Source organism: Dendrobates tinctorius, unplaced genomic scaffold, assembly GCF_039654945.1.
Source record: "Dendrobates tinctorius isolate UK_male_01 unplaced genomic scaffold, ASM3965494v1 ptg000245l, whole genome shotgun sequence".
NCBI lineage: Eukaryota > Metazoa > Chordata > Amphibia > Anura > Dendrobatidae > Dendrobates > Dendrobates tinctorius.
In genome coordinates, this window is record NW_027361912.1 from 12,342,222 (window position 1) to 12,354,296 (window position 12,075).

General features: G+C 40.8%; 1 protein-coding gene across 2 annotated transcripts in view; it reads right to left on the reverse strand.

Moving 5' to 3' along the window:
- The window catches only part of OLFM2 (olfactomedin 2), a 532,346-nt gene that overhangs the window by 48,003 nt on the left and 472,268 nt on the right, over positions 1–12,075 (reverse strand). For both annotated transcript variants that reach the window (XM_073557197.1, XM_073557198.1), the window contains exon 4: positions 7,194–7,413. In XM_073557197.1, coding sequence (XP_073413298.1) covers positions 7,194–7,413 — 220 coding nt within the window. The remainder of the gene's footprint in view (positions 1–7,193; positions 7,414–12,075) is intronic.

The following is a 12,075-nucleotide window of genomic DNA, read 5'->3' on the forward strand; positions in this document are numbered from 1 at the left end:
AAATCAGACAAGGTGATTTTCTGGATTTGTTTTCTCATTTTGACTCTCATAGTTGTGGTCTACCTATGATGTTAATTACAGACCTCTCTCATGTTTTTAACCCCTTAATGAAGAGAGGTTTTTTACATTTTTCCATCAATGTGGCCATGTGAGGGCTTTTTTGCGGGACGAGTTGTACTTTTGAACGACAACATTGCTTTTACCGTGTCGTGTACTCAAAAACAGGAAAAAAATTCCAAGTGCGGTGAAATTGCAAAAAAAAGAGTTATCCCACACTTGTTTTTTGTTTGGCTTTTTTGCTAAGTTCACTAAATGCTAAAACTGACCTGCCATTATGATTCTCCAGGGCATTACGAGTTCATAGACAGCAAACATGTCTAGGTTCTTTTTTATCTAAGTGGTGAAAAAAAATTCCAAAGTTTACAAAAAAAATAAAAAAATTGTGCCATTTTCCGATACCCGTAGCGCCTCCATTTTTCGGGAACTGGGGTTGGCTGAGGGCTTATTTTTTGCGCACCGAGCTGACATTTTTAAGGATGCCATTTATGTGCAGATACGATCTTTTAATCGTCCCGTTATAGCATTTTAATTCAATGTCGCACCGACTAAAAAACATAATTCTGAGGTTTCGATTATTTTTCCCGCTACGCCGTTTAGCGATTGTGATAATTCTTTTTTTTATTGATAGATCGGGTGATTCTGAACACGGCGATACCTATTATGTGTATGTGTGATTTTTTTTATTGTTCTATTTTGAATTGGGCAAAAGGGGGGATGATATAAACTTTTATTTTTTTTATTATTTACATATATTTTATTTTTTATTTAATTTTGGCATGTTTCAATAGCCTCCATGGGAGGCTAGAAGCATCCACTACTTAATCAGCTCTGCTACATATAGGCGCTGAGCAGTTCTCATATATGTAGCAGAATTACAGCATTGCTATGAGCGCCGACCACCAGGTGGCGCTCAGAGCAATGTCTCATCAACAACCATAGAGGTCTCGTGGAGACCTCTGGTTGTGATGGCAACGCATGGCTGACCCCCAATCACGTGATGGGGGATCGGCGATGCACGTATTTCCGGCCCGGCGGCTGGAAGCGCTTGTTAAATCCCGCTGTCAGCGTTTGACAGTGGGATTTAACTAGTTAATAGGCGTGGGTAGATCTCCATTCCACCTGCGCCTATTGCGGGCACATGTCAGCTGTTGAAAACAGCTGACATCTCCCGGCTTTGATGCGGGCTTACCGCCGGAGCCCTCATGAAAGCGGGGGTACTGCCATTGGATGTACTATCCCGTCCAATGGCAGTAAGGGGTTAAGTGGGAGAACTTGCACAATTGGTGGCTGACTAAATACTTTGTTTCCCCACTGTATTCCAGAGACCAGATCAAAGTGTATTTGAAGCAGTTTAGGGCGTGGTTTGTCCAGCAAATTTACTTCAAAATCCACATGAAAAACCTCCAAGGAGCCATACCATTAGTGTGCCATTAACCTTCTATGCCCAATATGTTAACAGAGCAACATACGCAAAACATACAGTATACATAGTGTTTTGTTTAGTACAGGTCCTGACAAGAGTCAACCTACTAGTCAAGAGATGCCATAAATTAAGGAATCCTGAATGCAGGAAAAAAAAACAATTATGTGAACTGCCAAGTGCAATCGAGAGGAGGCGGCGCTTGGCACAAAGATTTTAAGTCATCTACCTCCTCCTATGGCCTTCATTTAGCATACTTTTTCTTTTTGGAGTGAGGATTGCATAATTTATGATACCTATTTGCAAAAGATGGACAAATCTGCCAAAATAAAAATTCAACATAATTGCTTGAATTAAAACCTGAAATTTGATTTGTGTCAAATGTATTCGATGTGAATAGAATGTGCATTATTATGCTCTGAGGTCTCTACAGACTGCATAACATTATTAACAAAATAAAATTTTGAAAAATTAGATTTCCCCAGCCCCAACTAGTCCCACTATGCTCCGGTTTGGTGGTCTTCTTCGGAGTTGTGACAGAGCACAGTGTATCATAAGAAATATTGGTCTTGTAGTAAATCTTGCTTTCCTCCATCCAGGGTAATATTAGTTGTAATAAATCCCTTCTGGTGCTTGGGGATGGAGACAACATGGGCCTGTGTGATTTCACATGCCAGGGCTGAATTTTAGCCCCAGTCCGTACCTGGCAGTGGGACAGGTGAGTGATACGTGAGTATAATATGTTTTGTTTTTTTTAAGCCCTTCCCAATCTCTATAATGTGACAAAATACAGCCTCATCCTTCAACCATTTTGCTGGATTTGTACAAAGCAATTTCTAAAAGAAAAAATCCAATTCAGACTAATTTCTTTCTAAAATGTGAGGTGAATTTTAATGATGAGCGATCAATTTGATAAGATTCCAAAGTTTATATTGAATTTTCCGAAACTTGCTGGACTCAGCAAACTTAACAAACTTAGGATTCAATTTGCACAAAGTGCCAAAAATATGCCCGCCTCCAGTTTAAACAAAGCAGTAGATTGCATGAACCAGAGAAGACTTGCGTAGCCTTAAGCATGACTGTGCAGACTTCCCCATAATGCCTTGCAGCTATCACATCACATGGTGTAACACAGCCACTCAAAAGGGACTATCATTGACTGTATAAAAGCAAGGGCAGGGAGTGCAGCAGATATTTTATGCTGAACCTGGACAGTGAGAGGATGTCTTAGCTCACAACTTACCAGCAAAGATAAGGAGACAGAGCTTTAAGACACAAATAGCAGTGAAAAACAGCTATTATTCGTATACCTTTAGCCGTCTATGTTACGTTTGTTTTGCCATTGCTAAAGATGTGTTCTTTTCAAAGAGTTTGAAAAGTGCTCAGTATCGTCCTAAGAGGCCTCCTCAGAGTGTTACACACATTTTTTTCAGGGAAAATAAAGGTACTGCAGAGAATAGCTTAGGCTACTTTCACACTTGCATTAGGAGGTGCAGCGCATGGCTGCCGTGCAGCTCTGCCCCCTGCCCGCCCCCTCTGGTCAGATCCTCCTATGGGCGAATGATGCTGCTTGCGATCTGCGTACCCTATCGTTAGCATTGGGTGCGCGGACCGTGCGCTGGTATGCTTTTGCTGCCGCATGCACCCTTTTGACGATACAAGAGGGCGCATGCGCCGGCAAAAGCATACCAGCGCACGGTCCGCGCACCCAATGCTAACGATAGGGTACGCAGATCGCATCCAGCGTCATACGCCCATAGGAGGAGCTGATCGGAGGGGGCGTGGCAGGGGCGGAGCTGCACGGCGGCCATGTGCTGCGCCTCCTAACGCAAGTGTGAAAGTAGCCTTAGATGCAAATCAAATTTTGGGGACAAATTTGACAAAGTCACTGGATTTGAATTTGAAAAAAAAAATGTTCATCTCTAAATAATTTTATTTGCCCTGAACCAATCGATTTTAATCTATTATGAATGAATAGATTTACTTTCAAAGTGTTTCCTCTGTTGGATGGATATGGAATATAATATCAGATCAGAATTGGGGTTATTCCTATTTCTTCTGTTTACATCAAATATTGGGGCTATTTCTACCAGTTTCATCCTTAGAATATTAATAATCTGAATAGTACTGCTTTAATATGCTTTCCTTGAAGTACCATATTGATTGGACCCTTTAATACTAGCAACTTATGAAGTATGTCCCTTTATTGGTAATGGTTAATCGTGGTGACATACACAGATCTTAGTTTATTATTCATGAATAATCTTTAGGAATTGTCCCCTGTGATAGAATACTTAAAGCGCCACTTCAGTGTTTATTTTATTGCACCACTGGAGTGGTGCTTCAAATGTAATTCCCATGGCCCCTGTCTCATAATTACCTGCAGCCACCTTCATTGTTTTCCAGCGTTGCTTCCCTTGGTCTCTGGCAAAAAGTGACCTGCCAGCAGCTCCAGTGTTTTATGGAGTGGCGCTGAGGTCACTTTTCAAGTCACGACTATGAGAACCTCGTTCCAGCTCTCATAGACTTGCATTGAGAGTTTGTGACTTAGCTTCTGACTTCCGGCCAGTCAAAAGCTGCGCTGACAAGATGGTGTCATGGGACTAGAATGGTGCTAAAAAATGGTGAAGATGCTGGAGTGTGAGTATATGTCCTTGGGCTGGGAACTTGCTTTTAAAGTGCCACTTCAGCACAGAAAAAAAAACATTGGAATGGTGCTTTAAAAGTAATTCAGAATTTAGGGACAGGTCAGGTATTCAATGGGCGGGGGTGCAATTTTTAGTGTGCCAACCTCCGTGGTCAGACATTTTTGGCCTTATAGCTACAATGACTATGTACATTCAAGAGGAGTGGATCCTTTAAAATTAATGACTACTAAAGAATTTAAATTTTAGCAGGTTTTTGTCTCATTTGGCTGGTGTGACAATGTGATCCCCTATAGTTTCCACACATACCTTTTTTAGTTTGTTTTACTACATTGCACCTTTAGTCAAGCAACATTAAGTTCACAATTACAACATTCCAAGAAAAAAAAGAACTCTAAACTGAATGGATTATTTTTTCACAGATTGCAAGTCCTAAGCTTCTTCTGTACCACCACAGATTTGGAATAAGCTTGGGTTTTGCAAATGCTAAATTTCACATTATTTACAAAAAAAACCCCCAAATCTTTCCCTATATTCAGTGCGGTACAACATCAAAAAAGACAAATACCACATATTAGGTGGTGGTTACACATCTTGTATATGACTTAAAGTCATGCAGTCAACGTCACTGTGTATGTAGACCTCACCTGTAGCAGAACTGGAGGAACTGGAATTGACTACTCAATGGAAAATAGAATTACCTTGCAAATTTTACCTTCAATTTCCCTCGGGATCTATAAAGTGTATTGTATCGTAAATGAGAAGTATATTTTGAGTTCATAAGAAAATTTTTGCGTTGCTGAAGTGGCTTGCTAAAGCTTTGAAGAACCGGGTTACTTCTCAGGAATATGCCATCAAGTAATTTACTCTGCCTTTTACATCTCTTAACATTTCTTCCCGTCTGGTCACACCAATTAATATTTAGCTTACAGGAAATTACAGGATTCCTACATTAGGTGAAGAATCTGAGCCAGTTCTTTCTAATGAGGTTTGTGTCCAATTGAGGAGGTAGATAGCAGACAGAACGTTCCTTCTCAGCAACACAATCCTTGAGCTTCTAAAACTAAGATACCACATTCTTGCAACTTTCACTAGTGTTGCGTGCTGTTGTCTTTTTTTTCTTGGATCTTTTAAAGGTCCCATGATGCATCTAGTAATCAACACTTTAGTGACTGTTCTGCCCTCAAGATGGCAAGAACAGAAGAGAGGGTATGCACGAATTTACCAACAGACCCAGATCAGAACAAAGTTTTAAAAAATGTGCATATCTCGACTAGAAACACATTTTCCTTAGCTCCATATGTAAAATGAAAAGTGTCTTCTCTCTTTAAATATTATTATCTGTGGAAATGACTTTTAAAGCTTAAAGACTTTGGACAATCACTCTGTAGAAGATGTGTCCTTTGTCAAAAAGCTGATCCCTATGCAGAGAACCCAAAGATCCATTGTAATACGTGGGGAAATATGGCGGCAAGTGTTTTATCTCCCAGCTACGGCTTCACGGATGAAATTAAGTATTAAATAATCTACGTAAAACAGAATATGACAGGTCCTCCAGAGATAGACGTTCTCTCATAACCTTCCTGTCTCTGGCCACGAGAGGAAGATCGAGCACAGAGGAGAGTTCTCAATATTACAGTGGATCTGTAACCAGAATTCACAATTCAAGCTGCTTACATTTTTCAAGGGAACCTGTCAGGCCCTCCGTGGCCTCCAATCCATCAGCATTCCACTATTTGTGATTAAACTCCATCCCTAACCAGCCCTGTATAACAAAATTCATTAAAAGCATTTATAACTTCCGCTTTCCCTATGTTGATGAGGACTCTGACTAGTTGATGAGGCGTTAGTTCCAAGAACTAGTCGGCCTTCTTTCCATGTCATCAACTTATCTTGCCCCTGTGTGTGTTATAACATAATTTTCGCACTACTCATGCAAATCTGCTCAGGCGTGACACTCATTCCGGCAGCATCATTGGGTCTTTGAAGCCCGGTGTTTTCTTCCCAGCTTCAGATGTGAGCATTGCACATGACTGGAAGCCATTTTCTGAACTTCCGTTCTTGCGCAGTGTGCCTCTGAAGCTCAGTGTAAGCTTCCTGGCTTCAGAGGTGAGCACTACGCATGACTGGTAGCCATCTCATCTTCTGAACTTCTGGACATGCGTAGTGCACGCCTCTGAAGCCAGGAAGCATACAACGAGCTTCAGAGGCACAATGCGCAAGAACGGAAGTTCAGAAAATGGCTTCAGGTCATGCGCAGTGCCCGCCTGTGAAGCAGGGAAGCATACACCTGGCTTCAGAGATGCAGTGACGCTGTCGGAATGAGTGGTGTGCATGCGTAGATTTGCAATGGAGCCGCTTGTGCAAATTATGTCATCACGCCCACAGAGGCGTGATAACACGGAAAGAGGGCTGACTAGTCTGGGGCAACTAACGCCCCATCGACTAGTCAAAGCCCTCATTAACATAGGGAAAGCGGAGGTTATAAATGCGTTTTCACAGTATTTAACTGAATTAGGTTATTTAGTACTGGTTAGGGAGGCAGTTTAATCATACATAGCGGAATGCTGATGAATTGGAGGGAATAGAGGACCCAACAAGTTCCCTTTAAATATTTGGTAATACAATGATGTATATCCTTGTCAGAATGACTGTGCAATCCTGATATTAAGATGAGCAGTGTATAATTCCAGTTATAGGGTGAGATATCTTATGAGTCCAAGTATATTGAGTCTTCATCCACACAGATGTAGCTGCAGCTTGTACTGAGCGATCACAGCAGCAAATGGGAGGAGGGACACTGAGGATGTCGATCAGGCTGGGTGGAAGGAGCTTGACTGTAAACTTTCATAAAGAATTATACTGCCATTCTGACATTCTCAATATAACCACACCAACCTCATATAAGTTCTAAGAATTCTAACTAATAATAATTAATTGAAGTTTATATCATGAAGTCTAGTGGCATAGCTGCATTAACTCAACATTTCAGATAGGTGATATGAAAATTAGCTTAAATATTAATAGGAGACATTAGAAAGGGCTGATATAAAATGATCGATACATACCGAGTTTCTGCATACAAGCGTGCAACCTGGCCTCCAAAATCATGACCCTCTGCTGAAGTTCCTCATAATCGTAGGCCCCCATCTCCTCTTGTATCAGAAGCAGGACATTAGAGAGGTTTCTCACCTCTTCTTTTAACTGGACAATCATCTTGGTATCTGATTTATATTGGTCAAGAACAGGGATAAGTGGTAAGAGCTGCTTCATTTTATCCTTTAGCTCCTAAGTAAAAGACAAAAACAATATATTAGGCCATCAGAGCATAAAAAGACATACTTAACCACCATTACAAAACCAAACTGTCATAAAATAATACTTGACGGGTAGTAATATAGCAGCCATCATATCGTCTGTCCACATTTAGCTCAATCGGAACAGGAAAATCCATATACAGGAATAGAAACACCGAGATGCGGACAGAAGTCTTAAGTCAGGCAGGTCGATGGGGACATTCTGCCTAACAACCATCATTGAGAAGGTTATGGTTGGTAAGCAGTGCACAAGTCTATAACAACGGGCTATCAAATGTGACCTAGTCGAATTGACTGTGTGATGATTGCAGAAAAGGAGAAAAGCCCATATTGCACTAGAAATTACGTCACTCAGTTCTTCATTTTCCTATTAGTGTAGGTGTAGAATTTCTTAAAACAAGTCTTTCACATTGGGATTGCTGGCCATAATTTGTCAGCATGTTATAGAGCAGGAAAACCTGAGAAGATTGAGATAAAAATCTATTTATAAAAAATACAGTTTTATAATTATAGGTAATATTCATTAGTACTTGTAATTTATTAGTCTTTCATCAATGCGCGTGAGATGTTTAAGGAGTCCAGTGGGCGGTTCTACTTAGTAGGAAAGATTTCACCTTATAAAACTGCCCATTGGTCTCTAAATTAGAAAATGAGGACAGGAGCTTACCTGAACAGATTTCAATTTACAATGAATATTTTCCTCAGAAAGATAGGGTGCTTGGTATCTGGTCCAAGGGCTAAGTATGCATAGCCTACATGGCAGTCTCAGGTGATGAGATCGGAGCGCTGTCCCGGCCGGTGACAGGCGCTCCATTTGCCTCTTCCAGTCAGATGCGGGCGTACAGGCACCGTGATGGAATCCTGTGTGTTGACGGAGTCCAGCTGGTGCAGGACATGAGTGACGTATTGTAGGTAGTCATGTGAGGCTCACATGAAGTTGGACGGTGATGAAGGAAACCGGAGATTTCCGAAACACGTAGGAAGAATTGGTCCACTCAGCGCCTCTTATCGTCCAATGTCACGTGGATGTTGGATGGCAAGATCACCTGTTCCCACGCATCAAATGAACATCATGGAGGCTATGCATCCTTAGCCCTCGGACCAGATTCCATGCACCGTATCGGCCATGGTAAATAACCTTCTTTAATGAAATCAGTACCCACACCGGGGAATACCAAGACTAATATTTTATTTCATTACTGACTGGATTCTAATTGTTTGTTTTATTGATGCCAGACTTTCTGCAACTCGCAGATGTTGCATTGCTAAATTGCCAGAATGTGGCACTAATGGACTGATAGGGTCCATCGATACCCTATGTAATTGTTTACTACCTTATACCACTGGACATCCAGGGTTACTCACAACTCTTGTGTCCAGATTCCACTAGAGCCTTTATTATCTAGCTAATATTACAGTTATTACAGTGACACAATACATACTCCCCTGTGTATTCTCCTACTGCTACATATCTATCCTTGCAGCTTCATATATACATTTATTTTATTTTTTGCTTTATCTCCATCTTGGGTAGGGATTCACAGCATAAATATAACTCTATATTTACTTGTAGACTATCTATTTTTGACAGTCAGGTGGTTACTGTCCTTTTTGCAGCTGAATCCTCCCCAGTCTATACCAGCGCCACTTACTATCTATTCTACTGATGACCTATACTGATCTAGATGGGAGGCCTTTGAGTAATTTCATCAATATGGAATATACATTACATGGCATAGCATAGATCAGAGATATTACCTGAAGCTTCTAAGCCCTTATGCAAAATCTGTAAAAAGGAAAACTACCAACAATGGCCCATTTTAAAAAAAATGTTACCTCTGCAACCATTATAGCTAGTACTAGACTCTTCAGACCCCAGACCATAATAAACCAAATAGGTAAAAACTAAAAAACAAACCCTTATATTTACCTTGCCGCTGACCTCTCTGGCCCTCCTCTCACTTCTTGCAGTCACCCGTCTGGCTCTCGCAGCTTCTTCAGATCACTGATGCTCGCACTGATCTGGGACTTCCAGCTTTGAGGGAGCCCAAGAGGGATCTGAACATGGGTAGGCAAGGTCTTGAAGTCCTTATCTTCTTTGCACTTGCATGGAACCCTTCTGGGCCGTCAAAGCCAGAAATACTTGGCCTGCATGAGAAGCCCAAGAATTTCAAAGCAAATGAAGGTGATCTAAAGATGCGGCGAGAACAGGATAGGTGACGCGGATCAGCTGGAGAGGTGAGTATAAGGATTTTTATTTTACATTTTGATGACCTTTCATGGTTCAGAAAAATAGCACAGAAGAGAATTCCAAAAAAAAGTTGGCTATTTAGCAAATGCAGTAAAATTTGAGTAGAATTCAATTCCACTCAAATTTATCCACTTAACTCTACAAAGGATTAATAGACATGTTAATGATATGCAAATTATGAAAAAAATGAAAACAAAATTTTCAAAACATCTCTATTCAGCATCATGTATGCTTGAAAAGCCATTAGTAAATGGTTGTCTGAGAAATGTTCTGCCACACTTAATGCACTTGGGCAAATCATCAAGATCAAGACCTTACTGACCAGCGACATCCCAGATGTACTCGAATGGAGTCCAATCTGTAGATGCTGCAGGTCCTGGCAGAACATTTAGATCACAGAGGCTGCTCACAGTAGCATGAGAGCATACAGCCTGATATTGTTTTTTTACAAAAACAGCTCTTGTGACATATTTATATTCCCTTGTGAAAGACTCTTCATTGCGTTGCCACATAGGATCCAGACAAATTTCTTGGTGTCATTGCATCCAAGGCAAAAGTGAGACTCATTGATAAAGATGGAAGACCTCTATTCGAGCCTCCATTGCCATCTGCATCATGATAATCTTTGAGAGTAGTTATGTGAGGTCAATGGAACACCTGTAGGTAGACATCTGGCTCAAAGCCCATTGGCTTACAAATAATTTCTGATGTTTTGTGTAGACCCTCTTTGACACCTTAGACTTGGCATGTGACATCTCCTTTCAATTGTATTACAAAATTAATTACTATGCGCTATTCTTCGAATCTGATACCATATATACCATACCATATATATGGTATGGGGGGGAATAACATAAAGTAGCCAGACCCCTCTAACCTTCATTCCAGGTACATTAACAGCTCACCATTACATTGATTTGGTCATTTCTTCACAGTGTCCCAGGAGCCATTTTTCAACACAACAACACCATATGCGACATTAATAGTTGTCAACTGCAAAGAAAGCTGCCATCAGCGACTCTGGATGATATGCCCAAATGTGTTCATCGTGGCAAAACATTCCTCAGACAACCATCAATAACGCGTAATATGGAAAAAAATTCCAGCATCCAGATCAGTAATTAGATTAAAAAAAATTTTATTCCTTTATTCCAAAATTTAAAAAAAATCATAAGATTCTCCATCATGATAAGAGACGCATCAGGACGTGTAGTTGGACGCGTTTCGGACAAAAAAACAGTCCTTATTCTAAGACAACACATAATACATCTGAACACATGCTTATAAAGGGAAACAAAGAAAGTCAAGGAACAATCAAGACTAAACATAGCCAGCTGATTAATAGGAGGTAGTAAGTCAAAATCACACTTACAAAACACTCAAAATCTCATTCCTAATATTTATACCCGTTGGAACTCTGCTTTGTAACAATAACATCCATTTTGCCTCTCGGCGTAATAATTAATCATTTAAATTTCCACCTACCCTTTTTGTCTGCACCTTCTCTATGGCATTAACCCTAAAGTTGCTGAGATCTCCTTTATGTATATGCAAAAAATGTCGAGAAGCAGCAGACAAACTGCGTGTGGTAGTGTGACCTACGTCATAAACGTGCTCGGAAATACGACGTCTCAAGGTGCGTGAAGTATTTCCCACATACTGAATATTACAATCCACGCATGTTATGACATAGATCACACCAGTAGAACCACAGTTCAAAAAAGATTTTATTTTAAATTCCTTTCCATTAACAGAAGATACTATTTTTTCTGTGTTCCACATAAACCTACATAGCCCACAGTTTTTCTGAGCACATTTAAAAGATCCACAAGTGGGTAACCAATTAGTTATACTTGCTGAACTGTCTGAAAAAAATTTATTATGAACATAAGGATGAGTGACCTCATGGAGATCAACATCCAACACTGCGGAGACACCATCACATGTTTCTCAACGCAGTGATCTAGAGCAATGCCCCCATCCCTTATGGGAAATATGCAAAAGCATGTAAATCAACAGCCGCGGAGACACCATCACATGTTTCTCAACGCAAGCAATGACTAGCCAGGTCTTTCCCCGGGAAGGAACAACCACGGGAAGGGCAGTCTCCAATGAAGGAAACCACCTATGCCAAAACATGGTATCCATCCACAGACAGCTGTTTCGGGGTATTGCCCCTCATCAGTGTGGAGTAGGAAACTGGCTAGTAGGAGCAATGCCTAGTGAAAGGCTATGAACATAAGGATGAGTGACCTCATGGAGATCAACATCCAACACTGCGGAGACACCATCACATGTTTCTCAACGCAGTGATCTAGAGCAATGCCCCCATCCCTTATGGGAAATATGCAAAAGCATGTAAATCAACAGCCGCGGAGACAC